This window comes from Penicillium taxi (genome assembly GCF_028828555.1).
Source record: "Penicillium taxi strain IBT 34144 chromosome Unknown utg000001l_segment0_segment0, whole genome shotgun sequence".
Taxonomy (NCBI): Eukaryota; Fungi; Ascomycota; class Eurotiomycetes; order Eurotiales; family Aspergillaceae; genus Penicillium; species Penicillium taxi.
Window position 1 is genome coordinate 1,565,877 of NW_026643203.1, and position 16,238 is coordinate 1,582,114.

Consider the following 16,238-nt stretch of genomic DNA (forward strand, 5'->3'; position numbering starts at 1 on the left):
CGTACGGTGGCCCCGCTGTCTTACTTTACACGTTCCGATATTGTTAAAAAGAAAGGGTAAAAAAAAGGAAAAGAAAGAAAACATGATTTCCTTTAACCCAATTAGTCGCATGTGAAGCCGACCGGAAAAACGAGCTGTTTCAGTCTTCATTAAAACCTGAAGCCAAGCCGAGGTCCTCCACAGTTCGTACTTACGCATCTACACATGATTCCATTCCACCGATACAGATAATAATTTACGGATGAATACCAATTTATGTCGTGATCCGATACTGCCCGCAGATCGTATTTTTGTGCTGAATAAATTCCTAAAGGCGCCAGGAGTGTGATAAGGTACGAGAGTACGTATAGAAGAGCTTATGGCCGCTTATTGGCCATCACAGGTTGGAACTTGTCGGATGTTATTTACTATTTTGGGAGCTTTCCGTTCGATGTTTCCATGAAGATTATTATTATCTGGACTGGAAACTGCAGAATCACTGAATCCAATGCAAGGCGGAATGAATGTGAAGATGAATTAGAAAAGAGAGAAGGTTGAGGAGATTTCCGTAATTTACTAGATACTCAAGTACGGAGGTAGAAAAGTACGGAGTATGGGATGTTGGAACAATTTCGGGTTTGTCATTTTATACTCCCAAGTAGATGAAATTGAGGCCAAATTATATGAATGAAATACATATAGTCCGTGCTCTGAACCCTTTCAAGGTTCCCCATACGTTCGAGCACTTCAGACTCCATTTCATAAACTGTTAATTCACTGGACTTATCATAAACAAAAGTACCTTAACAACATAACTATCAGGTTCGGTACTAAATACATAAGCGGGTCCACAGCAAGAACGCTCTCAAATCCGCCCCCAAGCCGTGAAGCTTACTTAGGTATACCTTCCTAACCTGTACATACACCGTGCACGCCACTGCACTGCAATGGGCCGTTGCCTACGCCGTTTCTCTCGATAGCTTCGAAAATCATCATGTTTGTGGATCCGATCTCGTTTACATATTTACCTAGGTATCCACCCCGTGGAATTAGAAACAAAGAAAGGGAAAGAAGAGAAAAGAAAAGGGTGTTTATAGATAGGAAATTGGATCATACGAGAGACAATCAGTGGTGAGAAATACTTAGTGGCGCTGCGTTGTAGATCTCGGAGAGATATGACAACGTGAGAGAGAGTCTAGCTAGGTACGGGGTAATGGAGCACACTGGCCAATGCTTTGGGCTCCACTAATTCATTCGCTAGAATCTTAAAATTGATTGGTAGGGTCTATCTCTCGCTATACTATGAGTTGAATAGAAATCAATTGGTGTGGAATTCTATGTGTATAGAGATAGATAATACATGTGGTATTGATTGCTTATCAAAAGAAAAAAGGTACTCATGTCCCGATGTTCGGTTACATAAAGTTTGTAATACCATACAATAAATACAGTGTAATATTACATATATCTAAACGTCTGTAATAAATACAAGTGGAGTCGATCGATCCCAAAAGCCATTTGGGTTCAACTCTAGAAACTAATGTATTCTTATTTCTCTCTTCTCCCCTCTTCTCTCCTTCTCTTTCCCCTTCTCCAGTCTCTCTTTGGACCCCTTGATAATGGAACTTTGACCTTTTGAACGACTTTTAGCCTTGTATAACTTTGCGTTTGCACATTCATCCCTTCCTTCTCCTTGCTTGGATCCATCCAACATCCCCTAGAATAGGGATTGCCATTTCGTCATTGCTACCACTTTGGCCTCATCCTTACCTTCGATCTTCCACTGGCCTCTCCTTCCCTAGGTCTTTATCATCAATTGTCTCTAACTAAGTCCTTTAATGTTCCGGACCTATGCAGCTCGATTGTTTATAGTTTGATTGATTTGTTTTGTTGAAAAGGGTGTGTTTAATCCCCCAACATTCCCTTTTTCCCCTCGAACGCCCGTGAGAATTCAACACATTCCACCTCTTTCATCACCTTTCAGAATACTCTTTCTCCGCTTTACGCCCTTGAACGCCACTCTCCCAATTGACACTGACCTTGATGTGTAGGATCATCCCCAGCCATTGGCGATCAGATCTACTCCCCCACCATCCCTGTCTAAGCTTGACGCTTCTTTACTGAATTTTGGCCATTGAAGCATGTCAATTGCATCTACCATCGCATGAACGCCTCGGTCAGTGACCAACCGGGTTTGAGATACCTTTGTGTAGTATAGAAACATGTCAGAAATGGTCTCTTCAATGAAGCCAAATATCCCGCCTTTGAAGATCGCCAAGTCGAATACAAACATAACACTTTCCAACTCATTGTCGGAAGATTCCAACTTCACACGGCCGCATTTCTTCACAAACGGCGAGTCTGATATGACTCCGCCAGCAACACCTTCAGGCAATGAAGATACGAATATGGAACAGCCGCATCCCGTGGCCGAGCCCCCGAGAGCTGTCTTTCACAACTATCTACGTGCCTTTTACCCTTTTCACACTGCTGGAGATGTCTGCCCTTCCACAGTCACCCTTCCTTTGGAACAGGGAGATATCATTCTAGTACATTCCGTTCACACTAATGGCTGGGCCGACGGTACTTTATTGGATTCTGGAAACCGAGGTTGGCTGCCGACAAATTATTGCGAAGCATACGACCAAACACCCATGCGTCCTTTGCTAAAGGCCCTCACAGACTTCTGGGATATCATTAGGGGGGGATGTGGATCATCACTCCGTGACTTTGGCAACCAGGATTTGATGAGAGGTCTGATTGCGGGCGTTAGGTTTCTCCTGGTAAGTCCAGTTAGGGTATCTGGAAGGTGTCGTGCGAATAATTAATCCACTTGCAGGAAAAATCCGAGTGCTTGACTAGAGAGTCACCACTAGTCAAGCGGTTCGATGGATTGCGGAGGATTCGCAAGGCTCTGCTATCTGATTTATCATCGCTGGTCAAGACTGCGAAACGGTTTCAGGAAGTCTCTAATGGGAGCCCGGCGGAGGACGAGGTGGAGTCGATTTTGGATGAGATGCTTCTAAAAGCTTTCAAGATTGTCACTCGAGGAGTCCGATTCCTTGACACCTGGAACGAGGAAGTGGGGCTCATTAGGACTATCGCTGAATTGGAAGCTGGCGGTGATCGCCCGAGCCAGTACGAACTACCCCCGACGCCTGCTTCCGAGACCTTCAGCCAGACAGACACTGCCACTATATCCGATACGTCTACTGAGCGGAATGACTCCCGACAAACGACCCGTAGCCGCATGACTGGAAGTCGAACATCAACGCGCAGCGAGATGCTCGACAACACCCCCAAACCAATATGCCTGTCAACGAAAAGGATGTCCATTTCTCACCGCGTCTCCTACTCTGCTCCCTCGTCTTTCATGCGCCCTCGCAACCTTGCCTCTGAACAGCTAGGCACAAACTACGATGCTTTCCTCGGTGTTCTAGGATCTTTTATTGGCCTTCATATGCAGTCGCGCTCATCAACTGAACTAGTTGTGACCACCGAGCAAGCAGTGAAGTCCTGCCGAGCTCTGTTGAATGTGGTCGAGGCCGTTTGCGAGCATGATAACCGTAGGAGTGCTTTCCTCCAGGTAGCACGTGAGGCAATGTGCGAGCGTCTGTCCGAGCTGGTTCAAGCCGCTCGTGGCGTGTTTCGACCAGCCAGCAGTCAGGACGATGAACTGGTTTTCATGCCAAATGAAGGCAAGCGTTTGGTTGACGCGGCTACAGACTGTGTCCGAGCGGCTGGAAACTGCGTAGCCAAGGCCCGTTTGGTCCTAGAGCAAATTGGAGACGTTGAACTCGAGCCCGTCACCGAGGACCCAGCTGGCGTCAAAACCTCACAATCTCAACCTGACCTTCCGGTGGACCAGTCGCGACCACTTCCACCGCCTCCTCTCACTATTCCAAACTCAACTTACTCTACATCCACCCCTGTTCACGCCGATGTTCTTGACTCGACCACCCCGTCTTCCTTCCAATCCCAACTGGTCTCATCTCATAACTCCTCCTACCTTTCTACCCTCTTATCAGCCCCTTCTTCTGCTATCCTCCCCAGTCATTTCGAAAAGACGTCCTTCTCTTCATTTGACAATAACTACCGTGTAAGCCAGCCTAAGTCGGATACCAGTGAGTCCTTCGGAAGAGGTGTCACAAGCACGGGTAGCAGCTTCACCTATAACAGCCACGCTCGCGACTCGGAAATGAGTGGTGTTTCTTTCACTTCTACCAGGGCTACCTCGCCCGATATCGGTGGCAGCTTCCAAGGGCCATCATTGAAGGGGAGTGTTAGCCACTCGACCTTGGCTGAAGAGAATGAAGAGACCGAGGCTCACTTATTGGAGAAGACTTACGCGCATGAATTGGTCTACAGAGAAGGCCAGGTCACTGGTGGTAGTCTCCGTGCGTTGATTGAGAAGCTCACCGCTCACCAATCGACTCCGGATGCAATGTTCGTTTCGACCTTCTACTTGACCTTCCGTCTCTTTGCCACCCCGCTTGAGTTCGCAGAGGCCCTTGCTGATCGATTTGAGTACATCGGAGAGACTCCTCATGCATCTGCACCCGTCCGATTGCGCGTTTATAACGTTTTCAAGGGCTGGCTTGAATCACACTGGCGCCATGATCGTGACAATGTTGCCCTAGATTTTATCGTTATCTTCGCGAAGACTCGTCTGATGGGTGACCTGCCCTCGGCCGGCAAGCGTCTGCTAGAGTTGACTGAGAAGGTGTCTACTGCCCACGGGCCAGTTGTACCTCGCCTTGTCTCCTCCATAGGCAAGACCAACACCGCTCTAGCTCTATACGTTCACCCTGATACCCCTCTTCCTTCCCCAATTCTTGGCAAGAAAGAGGTCAACCTTCTGAAGCAGTGGAAGATCGGTGACGCTTCAATCACTATCCTTGACTTTGACCCTCTGGAGCTGGCCAGGCAATTTACCATCAAAGAGTCTCGCATTTTTTGCTCTATTCTCCCAGAGGAACTCCTTGATCTAGAGTGGACCCGAAAGTCAGGATCACTGGCTGTCAACGTTCGTGCCATGTCAACTTTGTCGACAGACCTCACTTTCTTGGTAGCCGACTCTATCTTATACTTCGAAGAGCCCAAGAAGCGTGCCGCTACTATCAAGCACTGGGTTAAGATTGCCAACAAGTGCCTCGAGCTGAACAACTATGACACTCTCATGGCCATCATCTGCTCTTTGAACTTGTCGATGATTTCCCGCCTGAAGCGAACCTGGGAGATTGTATCCCAAAAGACCAAAAACAGTTTAGAATACCTCCGTACTATTATGGATGTTTCTCGAAACTCCAAATTGTTGCGACAGCGTCTGCAGAACCACGTCCCACCTTGTCTGCCTTTCGTCGGTACCTACCTGACCGATCTCACCTTTGTCGACCAAGGCAACCAGGCTCTCCGTTCCCTCCCCACGGACGATGGTTCGATGGCCGTCATCAACTTCGACAAACATATGAAGACGGCTCGCATCATCAGTGAGCTTCAGCGGTTCCAGATCCCCTATCGCCTGAGTGAGATCCCAGAGCTACAGACCTGGTTACAGGATGAGCTCATCCGCGTACGCTCCAACGGAGAGTCTACTGCGCAGTCCTTCTACCGTCGGTCTCAGATTCTGGAGCCTAGAGATCCCACCCGCAGTGGCATCCAAACCCCATCCGAGTCCAATCCGCCTTCTATAATCGAGAACGCTAAAGACAAGTTCGATTTCCTTTCCTGGACCCACCCATCCAAGCCCAAATCCGTGGCAATAAGCGGCTAAAGCTTCTACGTTTATCCTTCTCTTATATACCCTTCTACATTTGCGCCTCTTTTAATGACTTCTCATGACCCCTTTGCTTTTGTTAATTATTCCCTGGGTCACATGGTGTTTTATCCCCAAATCTTTCTTTCTACCTGCTGACCGTTTTCAAATCATGCTAGCTGCATATCTTCTACACGTTTTATTATCCACCTTTCTATCTAACCCCCTCAATTGTCTTGTGAATATACTACCACTATATGCCTTCTTATCTTCTGGATGGCGCTTTTGTTGCAATCTTGTTTTCTTTTTCACTATCCTCACAAGTAATATATATGCATGGAAATGGGTTCGGGTCCGGGTTGGGAAAATGGTATACCACTGGGCTGTCTTCTTTTCCTTATCTATTTCTGTGGGATATTGGGACAAATGGTTCAAGTCCTTTTCTTTTCTTTTTGTCAATCTTCAAAAGGTTATAAGCCTGTTGGCTTGTGTACAAGTGCACTACTAAAAGCGGCCCAGATTTGAATAAAGCTTCGATACCCTTTAATCCTTTTCCATCCATTCATATAGGTATCTAGCTCTACCTAGTTATTGCAAGACTGTAGTATTAACACGTTCTGCCTACACATCTTTGATGACTGTCTGTGACGGATTGGAATAGCCCAATCTTAGAACCTTGGAATGGCGGAATTTTATCATGACAGGTCTAGCCAGTCTCGAGCGATGGAAATCTCATCTAGGTGGTTTGTTTTGGAACCATCAGCAATTTTATTATGCCCAAAGACTGACTACTTTCTTGATGGAGCAGTCGTTCCACTATTACAATTACCGGCAAAATACGATCTTCTCTTCCAATGTTAGCGTGTTTGGTTCTTGTTTTGGGCAGATCGAAGTGACAAGATTGGACACCACCGCCTCCTCCACGCTGGTTACTACGCTCACGCTACAATTCCACCCAGGTGTACGAGCGGAATAGTTGCTACACTGGTTATTGGAGCCTATGTGACCGGTACACGCATTGGGTCTAGCATTAGAATCCTCGCTGTTGGCAATGGATGTCACCATGTACTGGCCGGTGACGGAGAATTCAGCGATCACTTCGAAACCCTTGAAACAGTACATGTTTTGGAGCACATTTTTCATTAAATAAGAACTATCTTGTCTTCTCTTTATCCTCCGTTTCTTCCAAATGAACCCATATTGGCAACATTTTGATGACATAGCCGTACAAATTGCCCTTGCAGCCGACTTTTACCTACTGCTTCTAGATGGATATGGTCGGTGCATCGTGGGACGTGCCATGAATGGGGTTTATATTCAGTTTTAAAACAAAATGGAACCAAATACAACCTTGGAGTCTTTCTTGAGGGCGAGGGCAGCCTGCACCAGGATTAATAGTTATACCGCTTCTTAAAAGCTTCTACAAAACTCAAATCTAACCTATCTTGTTCATCAAAGATTGAGGCGCCTTCTTCACAGAGTGAAGGCTGGTCTTTGAGATGTTGGGGTCGTAGATCAAGAATGGGAATCATGGATGGCCGTCCGTGAGCGCACTGAAACGGAAAAGCACAACGGGCGAGTCGTGAAACTAATGTCTTGCATTCGTCGGTACTCAACAGATCGTTGAACATGATGGCACCACGACAGGCACGAGAATTCAGAAGATCGATGATGCCTTGAGGGCAGCCGCTCATTTGGTGTATCCATGGAAAAGGATCAGAGGATATTGGAGCGGTATCATCTGCAGGACAAGGTTCAAAGGCAGTTCGCTTCTTGGAGGATATCGATTTCGAAGATATTGGTTTCCCGTAATCTTCCTCATACGTCCACATCTCACGGCGGAGCAAATCTGGAATTATAGCTGGTTCTAGTCGACAGCGCTCGGCGACAAGGTTGGGAACTGCATGTACAAAAACTGTTGCTTCAAAATCCTTTTCAGTGGCCAAACTGTAGCGGATTCCCCAGCCCCAGAAAAAATCAAGGTATTTTCGAAAGAGGGGTATCTCTGCGAAGGAGATACCAAATTTGAAAGGGTCGATCTCAACTACTCGAACCCTTGAAGTTGTGTCTGAAAACTCCGGCGGCTCGAACATCTCCTCAAATAATTTTTCAATTCGACAGCGCTCATCTGCCGCATGTTGATCAATTAAGACAAGTATATTTTCTGGTTCGCCAAAAACTTGAGTAATCGAAGCGTCAAGCTTTGCAAGAATGAATTTTTGATCAACTTGAGCAATAATATTGGCAGTCGCTAGACTTTTGCGCTGCAATCTGCCTTTGAACTTCGCTACTTGCGAAGTATTTAGCGATCCAATACCTTGAAAGTAGCCGTGGGATGATGCCGCATTATCCAAGTAGTTCGTGTCTGTATCTAGAGATGGAACGGGAATTTCCGTTCGTGTGAATGTGGGGTTGTCCCATGATTTCAAGAAGTTGTCTACCCAAATGTGTTGAGAATTTTGAGGCTCTCGGATAATCTTTCGTCTTTCAGGTAAAGAAATATGAGCCATACTTCTTGACCCGCCAGTAAATTCTTTTTGGTTGACCGTTTGCCCTGTTCGCGAATCAATCATATGCGTTTTTCCAGTATGTGGATCAAGCCAAGGAACTAGGAAGGCTGAGGAGAATTGAGAGGCATTATCCAGTCTGGGCTCGTTAGTCTCACAAGTTCCAGATTCTTGGTGAGATTGGTTATGTTGTGCAAGTGGAGATCTTATGCCATGCTGCATTCGGTGTACATGGCTCTGCGACTGTTCTCCAGCGCTCTGTACTTCACGATTCGGAGTCGCAACTGCCAACCTTGTTGGTTTTGAATGTTTTGCAGTTTTAACTCTAGACCAGCTGTTTAAGTGATCACCTGGGGCTCTGGGTAGTGACTGATGAAGTGATGGTAGCTTGAAGTGACTGCTGAAGGTTTCTTCACTGCTTGACGCTACACCTGGGACCACAGAGTTCTCCGATGGCCTATCGCTACTTGGGGCAAAAGGGGCAGCAAGATGGGATTGATCTGAAATCTTTCGCCGCCGTCTACTGACACGGGGCCGCAAATCCTGCTGCTTCAGAAATTCTAAAATCATCGCCCCAAGAACGTCTGTTATTCGTTGGATAGACCTCTCAGAGTCTGGAGTACTCTCATAACCGTTGCGAAGATGACGAACAGAGCCCGTATCAATGCGGATATAAAACATGGGCCATTTCTTAGTGGACCTTGTTGAGCTTCTGCCGCTCGTACTTCCCGTTGCATCGATGTGACCGAGACGAAGCGAAGAAGACGTTGTAGTATTAAGCTGAGATGAATTTTCAGTACTCCCAAAGTCAGACATGGCCATCAAACGATTGACCTCGTTGAACAGGACGTTAGAGTTACTCTGAGACAATACTGGTTCGTTGCCTAATGAAAGGAACTGAAGTTTCTTCGAGGGGCTGGGATCGGTGGACATCGCAGCGGAAATTGTAAGATCAGTAATACTAGCTGAAATAACGTGCCAGCTGTCCATATTTTGGGAGCCTATCATATCGGACTGTTTAAGGATGGATCCGATGCGCGTTAGATCGACTTCACCAGTCGTGGGGGTTCCAGTACCTCCCGAACGGATAGTTATTCGTTTTCCTCTCTCAACATCTGAGATTATCAGCTTGTAAAGTTGTGAGTTAGCCAGCATGATTGCGATCAAAGTATATCTCAAGTGCTCCCATTCCCGGTCTAGTTCATCTGGCTTTAGTAGAGCAAGGGCTCTACTTTTGACGCGAACTGGCATATTGCCGAATAGATCATTGACTGTAACGGAAGTGCCATGGTTGCTAATCCGGATTTCATGATGTTCAGGGGCAGGGATCAAGCGTGCCACGGAATTTGAATGGTGAAGAATGATGGAATTGGTTGTCTGGTGCTGAATATGATGTGAAGTCACAGTCAGTAGCGACAAAGAAGCCAGAGAAGCCAAGAAGAGACCCCGATGGCCATAGGAGCTGTCATTTTGGAACTTAGATGTATCTTTCAATTGCGTGAGCAAATGTAATAAATAAGAATATGCTGAGAAGACCTACGATGAGCCTTTCCAATCCCCCCGTTTGGCTTGAATTCAATCGGTTTGATCCCATCCCCATCGTCTTCGACAATGCAACTTCCACGTTTGAAGTCCACAGAAACATAAACTGTAGTCGCATGGGCATCCAATGAATTTTTAACAAGCTCCAAGATCACACCGCTCAAATGAGTAATTGAAGTTGAAGATTTGATCTTAGCCACAACATCCGGAGAAAGAGGTCGAATAGACATATCACAACAATCATTGCCAATGGGCCGTTGTCGTTTAATGCGGCATAGTTTCTATAGCGTCAAACAGTCAAGTCCCAAAGTGGTAGGAACGTCTTTCCGTCGTCATTCTAGCATTCGAAATTTCAGAATTTCCTTTAAAGCAGGCCAATATACAGCCAGCTATCAAAGTCAAAGGAAATCAAAATTGATTTAGAAACTGAAGATTCAGTGAGAGCTGCTCAAAAGTCAAAGATCGGAAAAGTGACATCAAGCGTGGCACATGACTTTGCGGATAAACAGTGGGCCCGCATCTTCCATCCTCCTGTAAACAAGTTGATCGTTTCTATCTCAACTTCTGTTTCTAACCTTTCAATACGCGGTAGCAGCTGTTTTTAGCGCATCAAATCGATCTAAAATGGCTGCAGCTGAAGGGCCCGCACGAGCTCATGGTGGGTACTCAGGGGTGGGCCAACTTCTGAAGCACTCCGCTAACGCATAAAATAGATCGCAACGCTCGTCGCCGCCCGTTTTCCAACTGGATGAAACGTCTCGCAAACCTTAAGAACTCGTCTGACTCAGGTACAACGCGCTGGTCCAACCGGCGATACACTTCTGCCAAGGCCAAGAAGCGCTCTGCTCAAGGCAATAATAATAACCCTTATCCACTCTCCGGGACGACCATCCGACAAGAACCCAGGAGCTCATATGCCGAAAGTGGAAGTGTGGGCCAAGGGTCTCGAAGCGATCCATCTCTCGTGTATTCGAACTATGACAGTTCAGTCCATGGCGCATGCCCAAAATCAAACGCCCCTACCATCTCGACAAACGGCGACACGACCATTTCGGAGGCAGGCTACTCGAAAGCAGGGACAATGGCAACAACAGCGGGCGGAGGGCTTAGTTCACATGGTGGAGGAGAAGGCAGCACATTCTCGTCTCCAGCACCTTCGGTTCGATCCGTGACAACTACATTGACGACGGTACAATCAGCGGCACCGTCGACTCAACTCAATCCTACACAACATGCACCACACGGCGCGACCCACGGAGGCTCAAATAATGGCTTCAATAACCCGCAGGTCCAGTTCTCGCACCAGTTCCCTAGCTCGCCCGCCCCTGTCACCGCAACGGCTGTGCCCCCACATCTGCTTCCCCACAGCCATTCTAGTATGACTTACGCTGCTGCTACGGCAAACAACGTCTTGACAGATAACGCTTCGATCTTAACACTAGCAAGCTCTTCTCAGAGAAGACGCCGCAACTCTTTGGATACCAATGCCTCAGTTCGTGGACTGGCACCGTCGTCCCTTTTCGGTGGTAGTCGTGAGAGCCTTCCATTGAGTGTACTGAGCGGCAGCGTGAATGAGCCATCCAGTACATCAATTTTCAACGCCCAGGGCATACTAAATAGACCGAGTTTGGTTGGCCTGGCCAGTACAGAGCGTATCAGCGTCTACTCAGCCTCCGGGGCTACTCCCTTAGTTAATGGCCCCAGTGAGCGAGGCAGTCTATACACCACAAAGCCGAGCGCAACAGATGGCTCAAGTATTCGCAGCTCCCACGGCCGAAATGATAGCACAGCTCCCAGCATATCTGGGGCTGTCGGCAGTCCACTTGCTATTAGCTCTAGTCGTGCCAATCGGAGAAGTGCCACATGGGGTGAGATAGTTGGTGATGAACAAGTGGAGGGAAGGGCTAGCGAATTAATCGAGGAAAAGACAATCACGCCACATGGAGACTCTTTTCCAGAAGAACCAGACAAGGAACCAGAGAATAAGTCATGAATGACTGCGATGCTTTATACCTCCTTTGGTTTGCAATTCAATTTTGGGATTGGTCTACTCGGAGAGGTCTCTTCTCTATTTTTAATGAAATGACGCATGAAACGTGGGTCACTGGAAGACTGGGTTTGTGGTTCTTTCCACCTGAGGCGTTATCTCTTTCTATTTCTATTTCTCTCTCTCTTTCTTTTTTGGACTAAATATTGATATTCTCAGCGGTATGAAATTGTTCTTTTGTTTTTCAAGCTCAATTTTTGACGAAATGGAAATTGGTTCGTGTTATCTAATTTCCGTAACCCATGATGCTTCAAACAACCACCCATATATAACTAATGTATGATATGTGCAATACAACTATGCTACAGGCTCCCGGCGTTGGATAATCATTGGCATATCATACTGATAGACGAACCAAGCATTGCGAGACGTCCACTCATGTTTGGGGTCCGCCAATTGAATCTATGGAGAGAAGTCAGTACTGGTCACGAAACAGATTCACATCATTACAGGTTCCCACTTACATCAAATATGTTATACAGAGTAGCAATTAGCTTCTTCATCTCAAGCTTAGCCACATAACGTCCCATGCAGATACGGCCACCTCCACTGAAGACAAAGTCGACCGTGTCCTTCATCCGTCTGTGGCGTTCTTCGAAATGCTCGTTGCTCTCAGATTCTCCCTGAAGCCAGCGGTCTGGGTTAAAGTCCTCTACATCATCTCCGAAGACACTATAGTCCCTGTTCGTGACATAAGGGTTGATACCGACCTTAGTACCCGCAGGAAGATGGCGTCCGTCTGGCAAAGTGAAACCGCCTTCTGGGACGACACGCTCAAAGATCAAAGAGATACCGGGAGTGGTACGCATGGCTTCGTCTAGAACAGCGTCAAGGTATGGGAGATCTCGGATAGATTTCCAAGGGGCCGGGGTGGGAAGAGCAACAGCTTTGAGCTCAGCAACAAGCTTCGACGTTGCGGAGGGATTCTTTGCAAGATAGTAGACAACGGCACGGAGGGTCGCAGAGCTTGTGTCACCGCCGGCTAGGATACTAAGCATAAGCCAGTTCACAATCTGAGCATCGTCGACCATTTCGGGGTGCGTTTTCTTCAATTGAACGTATTTATCAAGAGTGTGCATGGCTGGACCTTTGGTTACCTTCTCCTCGGCGGCTTGGGCTTGATATTCGGCGCAGACTTTGAAGGCGTATAGAACGCCTGTTAGGGTAGGCTTGGGACCAATACGCTTGATGGGGTTTTTGTCAAGGAAATTATCAACCCAAGGGATTTGAGAGACCTGTGAAGACCGAACATTAGTCATGTGCGGCCAGGAGCTTCAAATCAACTAAACTGACAGGTGCGAAGTAGATCAAACCATCGGTCGAGTCAGTAATAAGATTGTCCACATCTTTCTCTTGGTCAATGAATCCATAATGGCGACCGAAGCTGAAATTGGCGGTGACATCCCATGCAACTTGATGTTCCTCTGTTAGTGAAAATGACATGAGTATGAATTGGAACGACTTGAACCACTTACAGAAACCTATCCACTCATCCATTGGGCAGACCTTGCCCGCATTCTCACCATCCACGAATCTCAACGCAAGCTTATCCACAAACTTGATCAATGTTTCGTCAATTAGCGGCTCGTATTCCAGGACCTTGGTCATGGTCCACAAACCCCGAATGGGCCGAATATTCTTATCATGCCAATCTTCATCCTGGGTGTTGAATAGATTGGACATGCGGTGACCCTGAATCAACACATCGTTCGGTCGGTACATGTCACTCTTGATACATCACACGCCAGTCAGCAATGGTACTTTTGAAGAAGGAGGATCATATGTATGAGCTAATCTACTAATATATACCTTTTTCCATGAATTGCGAGTGGAATATATCGTTCGGATGAGATCCGGATCTGAAATGCTTACGCAGTTCGGTCCAATCTGCACTGCATGGCCATGTTTCCGATGCAACTCCAGATGCTTTCGTTCAACACGGCCGCCATATGTGTGGTATGCCCGCCAAAGATTGGTCGTCTTGGCCAGAAAGGGTCCAGGAAAGGCTCTCAGTGGCGATAGGAATATATGATAAAAGAGCTTTGTCACAACCAGCAGGCCGAGCGCCACAATGCTTTGCATCACAATGCTCTGCATGGACAAGCTAGAGGACAATGGACTCCCCACATTTGACATTTCTACGTATCCTTGCATATGACATGCACAAAGCAAAGGCTGTAGATTGATCTCTGAAAGGAAGTGTCTTAGAAGAGATCAGTAGCGATGAACTTCCAATGTGACCACGTTGAGAAGAAATAAATTAGCCAGAGGAAGGCTACTAAACTAGCATTACTTCGAACTGTTCTTAGTAATGAAAATTGAAATATTAGCGATTGGCCCAGTAGGAATAGAAGAGGGGAATCAAAACACATTATCCAATTAATTCAACTATCAAAGAAGTGGGGAAGGCGGATAAAGCGTTAGAAGGGAAATTAGGTGCATAACAATTCACCAGGCTTATCCTGGTTCTAATATCAGGTCTAGCCTAACTAATAGCTTTTACAGTTTACTATTGATAAACAAAAGTTCGGGATGTGGAGTATAGAGTATAAAATTGACGCCATTAGTTGACGGGAATTGGCTAAGGCTCATTTAGCTAGCCCTAAGCAGGTAAAGGGTGACGGCGGCAGCGGGTCCGGCCTCCTCGATACTGCATACCCGAAGAAGGAGCGAATGGAAGGATTGAATCATTCGCAACCATTCCATTTTTCTACCGGCGTAGAAAAGTACAATCCTAGGCTCTAGCCTCTCGCTTATATGAAGTACTGCTTACTCCGTACTTTTGTGGTTGAGATAGATCCACTTAGTCGTATGCCTAGGTGTTCTGTACATACGGAATTACCTTCCATTACTTATACGGCCAATATGCAACTCAGCTGTGCTCAGTACATACTGGGGGCTAAACTTGCACAATCTAACCATTTTTCAATTCGTAACTTTGAAACACATATTTCAACATAAGCTTCCAGGGTTTGTGGCTGGAACCCTTTCGATTCCCCACAGGCTGTGGAAGACTCAACCTGCTTCCCAGGGGGAGTGTGCGTTCATTTTATTAAGAACGTAGGAAGCCTTTGACTTCGTAAGTTCATCCTCCGACAAAAATGGCTGATGCCCAAGAGAGCCGGGCTCAGACAGTGAAAGCTGCAATGTGGGTTATGACCGCAGTCTCCATAATATTCGTTTCTCTCCGTCTATATGTGAGACTCTTCCTTCGGCATCTTTTCGGCTGGGATGACTTTATTATCATTGTGGCGACTGTGAGTCTAGTCTTCTTTACCCAGTTTTTGATGGACTTCATATTGACCTGCTTAGGGTTTTCTTATTGCGTATACCGTTGTATGCCACATCGCTGCGGATCTAGGACTTGGGAGTCATCTTGTTTCAGTCGAAAAATACCCTCAGAATCTCATCACCGCGGCCTTGTTATGTGATATTGGCGAAAGTATGGCAATTATGGCCTGCACCCTAGGGAAAACATCATTTGCCTTGACGCTCTTACGCATCGTGGTTCATAGGTGGATGGTTTTCACCCTATGGTTTGTGATCATAACTATGAACATAGTTAATATTCTCGCGGCCTTGTTCGTCTTTCTTCAATGCAAAGACCCTCGGCATCTTTGGGATGCTTCGATTCCATCGGAATGCTGGCCTTCGTCCGTCTTTACCCACTTTTCGCTATTCGTGGGCGGTATGTTGCTCTATGTTCTGGATCTTACTTGGTTGTCTCGGGTTACTGACTTTGTAGTTCCGTAGCATATTCTGGAGCTCAGGATTTTGTGCTTGCTCTTCTCCCCTGGACAATCGTTTGGAGTTTACAGATGAAGAGAAAAGAAAAAGTCGGTATTGCAGTTGCAATGAGTCTGGGCATATTGTAAGTCTTCATACCACACTTGAGTGCACATTGAGTCATTTCCTAACAGATTCTCCAGTGCTGGTGCTGCTGCCATTGTCAAAACAACCTATTTGGTGGCACTCTCTGCCAAGGCCGACTTCACATGTAAGTTCAGCAAGAGTTTATGACGCATTTCAAGGGCTAAGACCCGTTTCTATAGGGGAAATCGCTCCATTACTTTGGTGGGCTGCTATCGAAGACGGATTAGCCATTACTGCGGCCTCAATCCCAGCCCTGAAGCCCTTGCTATCGAAAGTATTCCCTAGTTCATCGGCCGGCGAAAGTGACGAGAGCTATAAGATGCTCAACCTTCCTGTCTCTCCATCCAAACGAAAAATATATGACAACTACGAAGGGGCAACTGTGACTGACATTGGGCACTTGACCGATAATGATGGGGAAAGCCAAACGACGATACTGGACTTATCACCTTTTGCTAAAAAGGAGGAAGCTATCAAAATGAGGACTGAAGTGTCGGTTACTTACAATCAGCAACCATGAGCCATCCCTGGACTG

General features: G+C 46.6%; 6 protein-coding genes across 6 annotated transcripts; 3 read left to right on the forward strand and 3 right to left on the reverse strand.

The window, feature by feature from the left end:
- Nucleotides 1-2,201: 2,201 nt before the first annotated feature.
- Nucleotides 2,202-5,752, forward strand: N7495_000573 (guanine nucleotide exchange factor; the record flags this gene model as incomplete). The annotated part of the gene is made up of 2 exons (XM_057203243.1): nt 2,202-2,762; nt 2,819-5,752. 2 exons carry the CDS (start codon nt 2,202-2,204, stop codon nt 5,750-5,752), a joined length of 3,495 nt encoding a protein of 1,164 aa, XP_057067316.1.
- Nucleotides 5,753-6,559: 807 nt separating this feature from the next.
- On the reverse strand, nt 6,560-6,856 carry N7495_000574 (uncharacterized protein; the record flags this gene model as incomplete). The annotated part of the gene is made up of 1 exon (XM_057203244.1): nt 6,560-6,856. One exon carries the CDS (start codon nt 6,854-6,856, stop codon nt 6,560-6,562), a length of 297 nt encoding a protein of 98 aa, XP_057067317.1.
- Nucleotides 6,857-7,125: 269 nt separating this feature from the next.
- N7495_000575 (putative DNA mismatch repair protein (Mlh3)) lies at nt 7,126-10,013 on the reverse strand (the record flags this gene model as incomplete). The annotated part of the gene is made up of 2 exons (XM_057203245.1): nt 7,126-9,728; nt 9,782-10,013. The coding sequence occupies 2 exons, from the start codon at nt 10,011-10,013 to the stop codon at nt 7,126-7,128; spliced, it is 2,835 nt and encodes a 944-aa protein (XP_057067318.1).
- A 394-nt stretch (nt 10,014-10,407) lies between these two features.
- N7495_000576 (uncharacterized protein) lies at nt 10,408-11,776 on the forward strand (the record flags this gene model as incomplete). Its single annotated transcript, XM_057203246.1, has 2 exons — nt 10,408-10,441; nt 10,497-11,776. 2 exons carry the CDS (start codon nt 10,408-10,410, stop codon nt 11,774-11,776), a joined length of 1,314 nt encoding a protein of 437 aa, XP_057067319.1.
- Nucleotides 11,777-12,127: 351 nt separating this feature from the next.
- N7495_000577 (cytochrome P450) lies at nt 12,128-13,966 on the reverse strand (the record flags this gene model as incomplete). Its single annotated transcript, XM_057203247.1, has 5 exons — nt 12,128-12,232; nt 12,295-13,065; nt 13,124-13,242; nt 13,306-13,558; nt 13,640-13,966. 5 exons carry the CDS (start codon nt 13,964-13,966, stop codon nt 12,128-12,130), a joined length of 1,575 nt encoding a protein of 524 aa, XP_057067320.1.
- A 965-nt stretch (nt 13,967-14,931) lies between these two features.
- N7495_000578 (uncharacterized protein) lies at nt 14,932-16,223 on the forward strand (the record flags this gene model as incomplete). Its single annotated transcript, XM_057203248.1, has 5 exons — nt 14,932-15,087; nt 15,143-15,518; nt 15,584-15,701; nt 15,760-15,827; nt 15,883-16,223. The coding sequence occupies 5 exons, from the start codon at nt 14,932-14,934 to the stop codon at nt 16,221-16,223; spliced, it is 1,059 nt and encodes a 352-aa protein (XP_057067321.1).
- Between the last annotated feature and the right edge of the window lie 15 nt (nt 16,224-16,238).